Consider the following 11,953-nt stretch of genomic DNA (forward strand, 5'->3'; position numbering starts at 1 on the left):
GCACTCTCACTTCGCCAGCCTTTTTTTTCCCACGGCTCTGTTCTGAATCTGAGACATAGCCACGCCCCCTAATTTGCATATACGAACTTGAAATAAATAGAGAGTGAAATAAATAAATGTGGCATTAGGAAAATAAAAGTCTCTTGAAATAAATAAATGTGGACTTATGAAATAAAAGTACCATGAAAAAATTCAATTTATTTAATTATTTATGTATTTATTGCCTCATTTGTTTTTCACTTATTTATTTTATGATGTATTTCAAAGGCATATTTATTTATTTATTCATGTATTTATGTATTTATTCATTTATTTAATTGTGAATAAAACGGCATTCCATACAAGGCAAGAAGGCAAACTTCCTAGGTTACACATTACACAACATAAACATCACAACAACTACATGAGTGTAAAGAAATCGAACCATAACCAATCATAATTACAACATTGAGCAACAAACTGACGGATACCATAATAATGAGCACTCAGGGTTTTTTTCATCCCCGCCGGTGCATTTTCTTATGTTATTGTATATCTCTTCTTTTGGATATTTATTTCATATGCACAAATTAAGTTTGGGGGAGGAAACCCATAGTGACACACAATACTGGTATGGCTTACCCCTCTCATTGCTTATTCCACACTACTAGCTAGTTAGCTAAATAGAAATTTAGACATATTTGCACTGATTTTTAGTCTATTTTTTGTATAAATATCCAACTCGCATTAGACAAGTCTACAAATCTAACACTGTCTTTAAAGATCAGTCTACCATCACTTTGTGAAAGTGTTGTGAACTGACAAACACACAGTACAAATTAAACAAAACAAAAACTACATTAAAATACTGAAATGTTTAACAAATAGATACAGAAAAAATAGCATTTGCAAGAGACTTTCAGTATACAGACTAGGTTGCTAAAAGGAATAATTGTCATCACACATCTCTCTCACTCTATCCAGTTTAGCGGTTTTCAATTGATAAGGAAATTCTACCTATCCACTTATTGAAAATAAACATTTTGGCAACAGCAAAAGCGACAGCTAACCTCGTATTCTTATTCTGCTTATCATTATTTATATATTGTTAAATAAACAGTCTCAGGGCTCTCGCTGCCCCTTGAATGGTAGAAAATGTGTTTGGGACATAGACTGTTAAAATATTGGACAAAGCTTCTGGTGAAGCCAATGCGGAAGTTCCTCAGACCCGCATCCTATCTAATTTCCAGCATTGGGTGACTCCAATGTTTGCAAAAAGAATTTGTTTTTTTATAGAAGTCTATGAGAAAATGACCCTGATTCTCACTTGATTGATTACCTCAGTAACCTCACCTGGTAGAGCGCGTGCCCATATATAGAGGTACTGTATATGGAGCGGCCCAGGTTCCGACTCCGATCTGTGGCCCTTTGTTGCATGTCACTCCCCCTCTCTCTCCACTTTCATGTGTTCAGCTGTCCTATAAAAATAAGGGCCAAAAAGGCCCAAAAAATAATCTTAAACAAAAAAAACTGACAATAAAGCAAGGGATTCTACATGCACACCTGTCAATCATGATAAGTTGTGGCAATCATGTCACTGTTTACATTAAAATAGCTGTGAACTTGTTTTTGGGTGGTGTCTGTGTTTTTATTTTAAACTTTGAGTTTTGTTCAGCAACTTCTCCCCTGCTGTTTGTATTATACTTTTGACAGTTATGTGATAAGAGTATTTTTTAAAGTTATTGAGGAGATTTGCAGAGGAAATCAATTGATATGTCTAATTTGTTTGGCATGGAGGGAGCAGGATCATGGGGGCAGCGTTTGTGCCACCACCATTACTACAAGGACTGAAGTATGGGCAGATTTTCTCAGTGAAGGAGCAGCCAGTAAAGGAGTAGATCAGAGTTGCAGCATCTATGTCATAAAAGGAGACCAGACCTGCCTCATAATCCACAAACACCCCCACCTTCTGAGGCCGAGACTTCAGAGAGAGAAGGACACCAGGGCCTGCAAGAGCTTTATACTCATCTACATTTCTCAACCATATACTCCAAAAGCCATTCTTAGGGGACAATCTGATCTTTCCCTTCCTGATGACCGATTCATTGGCCACCCCTAGGTCCCATTCAGTTTTGCCTCCAACCTCAACTTCGTAGTAAAATCTACCTGAAGAGAAACTCTGCTTTCCTAAAACACCGTTACAGATGGAGAATCTCAATGGGTTGTCTAGGACATCATTTGGTTTATCACTACACTTTACTTGTTTCCCATCGTCAGACAGGATGAGATAGGGACTAGCAGTGTCAGGATCAAGAGTGACATCTACTACATATTGCTGAACCTTCCTCAGATCAACATCAGCACACAGCTCCTTCATCTCTTTACTGAGTGTCTCCTCCAGCTGAGCCACAGCTCTCCCCACAGTGCCCTTGTAGGATGACTGAAATTTAACGTCTGTCCAGTCTTTGGTGGGTGGAGCAGGGGTTAAGGATGGGAGGCTTAGAAGCAAATGGAGGTGGTCGTCAGTGTGTGAGAGATGCTCCACCTCGGTGCGTCTCTTCATCAGCTCGGAGATTTCCTGTTCAAGCTCTTTGATGAAACCTTCAGCCTGTTTCTCTGCTTTTTTCTGCTTCTCTTCAATCGCATCCATGAGCTGAGCCAGGCCTCTCTCAACAGACTGGATCAGAGCAGTGAAGACCTGAACACCGGCTGCTGTCTCTCTGTCTGCATCATCCTTGCTGAGCTTCAGTGATTCTTTCATCTGCTGAACCTTCAGTCGCCTCTCCTCTATCATCTGTTGAACTTCAGCCTGTGTCTTCTCCAGTTTAACTTTCTTGTGTTTATATTCTTCAATTAGATGAACGATGCAATGTCTCTTGTGGTCTGATTCAGTGCAGAACTGACATACACACACCTGATCTGTCTGGCAGAACAGCTCCAAGGGTCTATCATGCCTCTTACACATTCTGTTTTCCAGGTTCTCCACAGGATCAATCAGCTTATGTCTTTTCAGGCCTGTGATTCTGTGATGAAGCTCCAGGTGAATTTCACAGTAGGAGGCCAAACACACCAGGCAGGACTTCAGGGCCTTCAGTTTGGTTTCAGGGCAGACATCACAGTGCACTGAGCAGCTGCTGACTTTCTTTATGTCTGACATCCTGAAATTATCAGCCATCTCAGATATGAATGTATTGACCCGCAACAAAGGCCTTCTGTCAAAAAGATCTTTACACATGGGACACTGGCTTTGGACATTAATCTTCCAGTGTTCTGTGATGCAGTTCTTGCAGAAGTTGTGTCCACACGGTAGGGTGACTGGATCAATGAACACATCCAGACAGATGGAACACAGAAAGTGCTCTTCAGAAAGGAAATTGCAGGCAGCAGACATGTCTAGAAAACAAGACCAAAAGGGAAAACAATTACTTTCTCACTCCTCTCACCTACATACTGTTTTCGCATTATTAGGTATGGGTCCCAAAGATCACCACAAAGAGTCCTAGCACACTTCCTCTTCAAACTGCACAATGTAATGGTTTAAATGAGGTGTCGGCAAATCTCTCAGATTTTCATTTTTTACAGCAAATACGTTTAGCCATGAAAAAAATATTTTTTTGAAAGGTGGTAATTTTACTGATAATAACAATAACAAAATGATTATTGCTTGAATGAACACAACCGTTCTTTATCAGTCACAATTCTTAGATAAAGTATCAAAAAAACAGAACAAAACTGAACATGATCAGCATCAAAAGCATTTATGTACAACAGTGTTATTAGAAAGTTAGTGTTCATGATATTATGTCCATCCCAAGCCCGATAAAGACTATGTTGCTATAAACATGTAGTCTCTGCAATTCATTGAAGTTCTCTAATTAGGGTTCAAACCCAGAAGGTTTAGTTTTATTTAGTATTATTTTTCGTCTTTGGCTGCGGCTCAAATTCCCGTGAGCTGGAATGAGCTAGAAACACAAAACTCGGCCAAATGACTGGAAATGATGTGCATTCAGTTCCCAAGAAATATGAGCAGAATCTGCCACATGGTGGCGCTACAATTAACGAAAAAAGCAATTTTGGAAAGAAAACGCCCCTCAGGTCGTAAGTCTGATTGACTTAAAATTGCCCACACATATGCAGCTCAATGTGCTCTTCAAAAAAGCCCCTTGGACCATAGAGGTGCACAGTGATGGAATTTTTGCCTAATTTGCATGATGTGAAAAACAGTCAAATGAATAGAACTTTGTCAATTTTGATCCTATCAACACCAAAATTGGTATATGGCATTGCGGGACTGAGATAATATATACATATATAAATGAGCAAGATTCTCCATTAAACATGGCAGCCATCAATCAAAGAACATCCTAAAGGGCGGGCTAGCAGGAAATTGCCTATAACTCAAGTTCTGCCGTAGCAATCTTGTCTAAAAGTTCCGTTAAAAATCGAATAAAGGGGGCAAAATCACGGGACTTGCTTAATCTATTAAGCAAGTCTAATGCATCTAATGCATGCAAATCAATCTTCTCTGAAAATGCTGTACTCCGTATACCAAGATATATATATATATATATATATATATATATATATATTTATATATTATATACCCTTATATACCCTAACCCCTGTACTGTCAGTACTTTACAAACAGACATCCCACACAGACCCACACACAGCAACAACAACAAGCTACAAGTAATTCTCCTCCACGTCATAACAAAGTGATAATGTGTGATGTGTAACTTTTTAACATGGAAACTGATTTTGGTCTAATCCTGCCTATATGATTATTACGCAACGTAGCCTACAGGAAGTATATCAAAACAAGTGAACCAGATGCTGAAGGCTAATATCTGTCAGAATCACTAAGTCCCTCAGTAATCACTAAAACATCTGACACAGTATTAAGGTGCTGACAGACCAGGTCGGTTGAAAAATCTGGGAGCAGCCAGACCCACGTGGGCGACAATACAGATTAGCGCCGCCTGCTGCTCAAGTCGGTGTCACTTCGGTGTGTTCTGAGGCACTTCTTGAACCTCGGGGAGCCGACTGATCAGTCCGACTGCCTTTTCGGCCAACGGTCAGCAGTCGGGTTAGTGTGTCAGGGGCTTTACACTTTTTCGCTCTGAGGTGCGTGCTCGCTCACGTTCACCGCATGTGCACAATGGAGAAAAGAAAGCCACAAATTTGAAATGATTTCTGACACAGAAATTAGACTTGTTTTTTGCTTTTTGGTTTCTTGTTTATATGATTGGCCACTTTAATATGAAAACAGAAAAACACTAGGGCTGTCCTCGACTAAAGAAATTCTTAGTCGACTAACACTTATACGATTTTGTCGACTAATCGATTAGTTGATTTAATTGACAGAGCTGTGCGCTTTGAGAGGTGGTTAAGACTAGAAAAGCACAATATAAATGTAGTTAATTAACCATCTGTAAAACTGAGTTTCTCCACAATTAATCCTGCAAAAGCACCACTTTAAATCTTGTGTTTACCAGAAATGTGCTGTGTCTTAGTCGACTAATCGACTAAGAGGTGGCAGCCCTAGAAAACACTAGGCCTATTTTCTTTTTAATGCCGTCAGATTGTCCTACTGGTGCTAATAGGAACATTTGACTAAGTTTAACTGCACTTCACCAAATCTTTTCAGCACTATACAGAAGGGTACACTTTATAGTTGTTGCTCTCTGTGTGTATCACACACACACACACAAACACACACACACACACACACACACACACACACACACACACACACACACTAAATATCATCCATGTACTCACCCGTGGGTCTCTGATGTATGATGTAGCCTATCAGGTAAAGCCAAAAGCTGTAAACTTTGATAATAGAGAACACCAGACGTCTCTCTGCAGCACTGAGTTTCTTTCACTTTCATTTCGGGATTGTGGCGCCAAAACAGTCCTGTTCCTCCAGTGTTGCTCCGCCTCTCATATCAATAATCTGTAGATCTAAAGTTCACTTTTTTTTTACGTGATTACAGTGCCATTATTTAGTCCAAAATGCTCAGTCAGTAGTGTTTTTTTTTTTAAATCACAGTGAACACGTTTTCACAAACCTTTCAATAAAGAGAGAGAGAGAGAGAGAGAGAGATAGAGAGAGAGATAGAGAGAGAGAGTAATTCATTCTGAACAGGATTGGGGCCACATGGGAAAAAAATTTATTTAAATTCTGACTATAAAGTCAGAATTCTAAGGGAAAAAAGGTCGTAATTCACGAGGATGAAGTTGGCTCCACATTCGCCTCAGGTTCTCCTTAAGTTTCGATTCCACCTTAAGAAAGTGCCTGTTTCAGCCACTGGGTGGCAGTGTTTATCACAACATCGAGCCTTCTGCAGATCAGTGCAGATCACACAGCTGTATCTAATACTTAATATCTCAAATCTAATATCTAAAATCTGCTATTATATAATCGATTATGCATCAATTATTTTAACTCTTTCTCTTCAGCATTATTTCTAATGGTTTAAAAATGTGAATGCACACCATGGGCCCTGCCCTGATTTGAATGACTGGCAAAGAGTCAGTAAATGAAGTGTGCCGTATTGGCGAGTAACGGAATACATGTACCGGCGTTACATCAGAATACAAATTTGTATTCTGTAACGGAATACAGTTACTCATTACAGTTACAATTTAAATTGTTATTTAGAATACAGTTACATTGTTGAAATCAATGGATTACATGACACTACTTCTCTGTTTCACGAGTGTATTCACTGTCTGAATAAATTAAGGCAACTCCATGCATTTCCCAGAAGCCCCAATATGAACGAAAAAATTTGTTATTTACATGATCAGTCACATGGAGTTGGAACTGGCACAACAAAGCCAGGGCAGGAATGCGTTTCTATCTCGGAAATTCAAACAGAAAGAACAGGGAGAACGAAATATAATCTCTGCTTGATAGCAACCAAGCTCCAAATTACTCCAAATTACTCAACATGAAGAAGCATTGCTATTTTAAAGTTGACGTCTGACTTTACATTCTCCTATGGGCTGATTTACTAGCTCCAGAGCCGTTCAAAGACTTACTAGGCCCTTTGGCATTAACATTTAGCTAAAATGACCTCGTGGTAGCTCAGACTGCGGTTAGATTTTTGTAGTATGCAGTTCAGGATTGCAAATACAACAATCTATCTGCTTGTTTAGATACCAGTTGGAACAGAAGAACACACCAGAATAAGCCTGTTTGGTAAGCTGTATGTGATGGCCGCATTCCTACACTTATAAAATGCAATTCAATGTGGAAGTAATCCAAGTATTCAGAATACGTATACAATACGTTATGGAATATGTTCCAAATTACATTTGTGGGCATGTATTCTATTCTGTATTCTGTAACAGAATACGTTTTGAAAGTATCCTTCCCAACACTAGAAGTGTGGCAGTGTCCGTGACACACTTGGTTATCCCCAGGCCATTTCCCAGTCCCTCCCGTCTCTCACAATTATTTCCTGACACTTGTTTGTGCTGAATCTGTCTGAATAAAAGCCAAAAATCTTTTATTTTTTTTATTTTTAATCTATATTTAAAATATCTTATATTTAAAAAGTCATAAATTCGCAGGGCCTGTAGCCTACCACACTGTGAGGTGTAAGTGTTTTTTTCCCTTTACATATTAGAGGCCAAAAATTGTTTCCGGTTACATATTTCACCTGATTTAAAAACTACAGCTCCCATCCTGTCCAGTGGTGGCCCACATGTGCATATCTACTGTGGAGATGTTGATGATGAGATAATTCAGCTCAATATTCAATGTTATTTTTGCAATTCCTGATTTAGCACTGCCTCCTAGGAGCCAAATATGTTTTCCCGATGAATGTGTGTGCTGTTGTTAACCCTGGTGTTGTCTTCCCTTTTGTGTATACAACCCTTGTCCTGCGGGTCGAAAATTACCCGCCTTCACTAAACCCCTAAAATATAGCAGCTTACTGTAACTGAGTTGTGAATGCCAAATCTATTTAGGATGAATAAACAACCTGTCATTGATCACAAAGTGAATTTTTCCTCTTCATAGTGCAAAAAGACTACATTTATTAGGTGAAGACACCAGTTGTTTTTATACAAGCTCTGTCATAATGCTTTTCTTTACTAAAGTAGAGCTTTATTATAAATATTTTTTTTACGGTGCTGCATATGTGGTTAAGAATATTTTTGTATCAAGAGATAGTACTTGTGGATCTCTGCATCCCAAAAACTAGATTCAGCCTTGCCTCAGGACCTGTGTGTGTGTGTGTGTGTGTGTGCTAAGATTAGCAGGTCAATCTCATCCATCCTTTTGCAGCCGTCAGGTAGAAAAATGAGGCAATGTCCTGGGCATGGGAAACAGCATATCATCCTCAATCCAAAAGAAAAGAAAACCATGAATAATAGCTAAAATTTTTGCTTTGGTTACACATTGGGTCTGAGGGTTTATACAATAAAGATAATCATAAAAATACAGTTTCATGTATTTGTATTATGTAGGCTACTGTAGGCCTATATGATTCAGATTGCTTGGCCAGCTATGTTGCTTTCTGAACATATTGAACACACTTTTAAAAATACTGCGATAATACCGAAAACCGTGATAATTTTGGTCACTATAACCGCAAGGTTACATTTTCATACCGTTACATCCCTATTTAGGCAGCTTAATAGTATTGACGTCAGCCATGGCATACACTATACTTTTGACAAAACATTTATTTCTCATAGTATGTACACACATTTGCCAAATGCAAATATATAAAGAAAGCTTGTACAGAAAAAAAGATACAACAGCTAAATAACCAGGAACCACTGTACAATATGTGCAAGAAAGAAGAAAAAAATGCAACACTCAATTGTGCCTCCCTTTCAATGCAACAAAAAAATCTTTCGGCATGGCGCAACCATCCCCCTACAACAATCTGCTGTGATATCCTCACAACCAGCATGCATTGCACCTAGTAAACAGTAATCAACTTTTACAGTAACATATAACTATTATGTATAATATATATACATGTATGTGTCACAGGTTATTGTTATTGTTGGTTTGTAAAGTTTGATGGATGGTGTCAAAGCTAGAATGTCCCCAAAAAGGCAGCAGTGGAGCAAAATGTGGTAATGTTATCTTGATGAAAATAATTTGAATAGATAATTATTTTTTATAGAATAAATTGAATAGCACATTTATTGAATTTAAATTAATAATATATATTTTTATAAGTTACACATAAAAGAAGAAATGACAAAGAAAGGAAAATGGAAGAAATGAGAGGATCCTTGGATGTTAAATAGTGGTCCCCCAGGCTTACAGAAATGGTTTAACCCTAAGCTCAGGAGACTCGCCCATTAAAACTGGAGAAGTAGCCAAATGGCTCAAAATCACGTTTACGCATTGTTTACGTGTTGTCAACGTGCTGTTAACGTGTTGTCTACATCTGAAAAATCAACCCTGTTATGGTTTCGGTGTTTTGCTTTGTATTTTGTTCTATTCCTGTCTGGTATTTTGGTCCCGTTTTGTCTTATAGTTATTGTGCATTGTGTGTCTTGTTTGTATTATGTTCTGTTTCCTGTTTTATTTTGATAGTCTGGTTTTCTGTCTTGTCTTTTACTTCCTGTGTTTTCCTGTCTGATTGTCCTGCCCCGCCCTAATGTGTTTCACCTGTTGTGTCACCTAGTCCTTGTTTGATCATCACCTCTCGTATTTAGCCTCTGCGTTCCCTTTGTGTCTTGTCATATCGTTTTGTGTTTGCCCTGTTTGTGCCCTGTCAGCGTGTCTCAGCCATGTGCCTTTGTTTGGAATCTTCCCTGCGTTCTTTTGTTCCTGTGAGTTTTTCCCTGTGTTTTTTCCAGCCTCTGTGCTGCCGTTTTTTGTTTTCAATAAATCCTAAACGCCAACTTTCTCCTGCCTGCCTGCCTGCCTCTCTCTGCGTTTGGGTGCTATTATTCCTTTCCACGTAACAAACGTGTTGTTTACGTGTTGTTTACATGTTGTTTATGTGTGAGAAATCACATGTATTTGAACTGTTTGGCTTTCCATAATCACTCTTCTTCTCTTCTGCGCTTCTGTCAGGTTCGTATGGCGCAGCTCCGTGCTGCCTTAACCCCCCCAATGTAGCACAAGTAGACTTTATATTTCACAGTAACAGTTTTAATCGTTAAGAGAACTCAACGTTTCACACAGCACCTGAAGGCAGCTTCAATACACGGAGAAAGAAAAGAGACGAGCGAGAGAGATCGACTGTGGTTTGTTGTTTGGCAAACATTTAGCTGTTTCACAAACTCCCGGGCGCAAAATTACGAATCCCACTATGGCCACGCCAAGACCCACCTTTCAATTGCATTTATTGGCCAGGCGTCCCTGCTTACGCAAACTAACGTAACCCCATTTGTACAAGTCCTATCCCCTGACCTGACTCAAGGTCAAATGCCTAACCCCAACCAATCAAGCTGCTCCGTAGGGCGGGTCTTGGCGTGGCCATAGTGGGATTCGTAATTTTGCCTCCTGCGTAGTTCAGGGCTTGTGTTTGGTGTTTTAAAACTTTCTTGTGGAAGCGATAGAGGCATTGATGTTACTGTTTAATGGACGGGATTCTCACACCTCCTAAAAAAACGCAGCACGACGTAGGGTTGCGTTTCTCCTAAAGTAGTTTTCTGCTATTTAGAAGCAAGACAGCCGATAGCAAACGTATACTTTACTAAGCATCATCAAACTTCAAATAAAAAAAACGGGACAGATGGTTTAAGGAAAAGTAGAACGGGATAGTTGGGTTTAGGCAACGTGACAGGCGGGACATGAACCCTGGTCTCCTGGGTGAAAGTCCTGTGTTGTCACCCAACTTCCCTACGTGGAATTTTGGGCTTTCATATGACTCGCTAAAGTTGTCGCTCTTAATACTACGTCATCTTTAAGCGATTAAGCTGCTGCTCTGTCCGGTTCGTTCTACACACGGGCTGAAGAATGCTTTTCTGATGCTGAGAGCCACTGACCAAGCGTCCGTATTTTACGAGTTAGGAGTGAGAACGGGTTGTATAGATACAAGAAGACGGAGTGGACATTGAAATAGTAAATGAAAAAAAGTGTAATAATAGATGACAAAATAAGCTGGAAATCATAACACATGAAGCTGGAAAACATGAACAAAATAAACTTTCAAGAAGCATTTCATCAAAGAAAACCTGTTCTGGACCACAAATCACTCCACATTTTTTACTGTTCACTGGTATTACCATATTTACATTACTGTGCGAAGGTTTGGGGCAATACTTATAAATGTACACTATCATCACTATCTTTAAGAAATCCTTGTTACTAACTTAGCTCTGGAGAGCTTATTCCCCGGAGTCCTTATGTTTTATCACCCAGCAGTTTTCCTTGGATTAGGGTGGCACCTAAATCATGGTTGTAGCTGTTGCCTTGGTCCTGCTCCCTGCCCTGCTACGCCCTGCTACACCCTGCTATGCCCTGCAGTGCCCTGCTGCGTCCTGCTATGCCCTGTAACGCCCTGCAGTGCCCTGCTACTCCATGAACTACTACAACTACTATTTCTAGTCACTGTTCCATTATCTTTATTGTGACTATTATTGCCACTTTTCATCACACCCCCAACCAGCACCGTCAGACACCACTTACCAAGAGCCTGGGTCGGTCCAACGTTTCTCCCTAAAAGGAAGTTTTCCTCGCTCTAAATGCATGCTCTTGGGGGAATTACTGGAATTGTCGGGTCTTTGTAAGTTGTAAGTAATAGAGTGTGGTCTAGACCTACTCTATCTGTAAAGTGTCTTGATAAACCATTTTTATGATTTGATACTACTGTATAAATACAATTTTATTTAATTTATTTAAAAAAAAACTAAAAAAAGGGCAATAAGGATAATTCATAATACCGGTTACAGAGAAAACATAAATTCACTATTCTTAAAATCAAAAGCACGGACATTCTCTGATCTGGTTCATTTTCAAACAGCACAAATAATAGTTAAA

General features: G+C 39.3%; 1 protein-coding gene across 1 annotated transcript; it reads right to left on the reverse strand.

Moving 5' to 3' along the window:
- Positions 1 to 292: 292 nt before the first annotated feature.
- On the reverse strand, positions 293 to 5,860 carry LOC114549867 (E3 ubiquitin-protein ligase TRIM21-like). The gene is made up of 2 exons (XM_028570157.1): positions 5,764 to 5,860; positions 293 to 3,372 (listed from the first exon to the last, which is right to left on the reverse strand). Exon 2 carries the CDS (start codon positions 3,368 to 3,370, stop codon positions 1,757 to 1,759), a length of 1,614 nt encoding a protein of 537 aa, XP_028425958.1. The 5' UTR covers positions 3,371 to 3,372; positions 5,764 to 5,860; the 3' UTR covers positions 293 to 1,756.
- Positions 5,861 to 11,953: the final 6,093 nt, after the last annotated feature.

Source organism: Perca flavescens, chromosome 23 (genome assembly GCF_004354835.1).
Source record: "Perca flavescens isolate YP-PL-M2 chromosome 23, PFLA_1.0, whole genome shotgun sequence".
In the NCBI taxonomy this organism is placed as follows: Eukaryota; Metazoa; Chordata; class Actinopteri; order Perciformes; family Percidae; genus Perca; species Perca flavescens.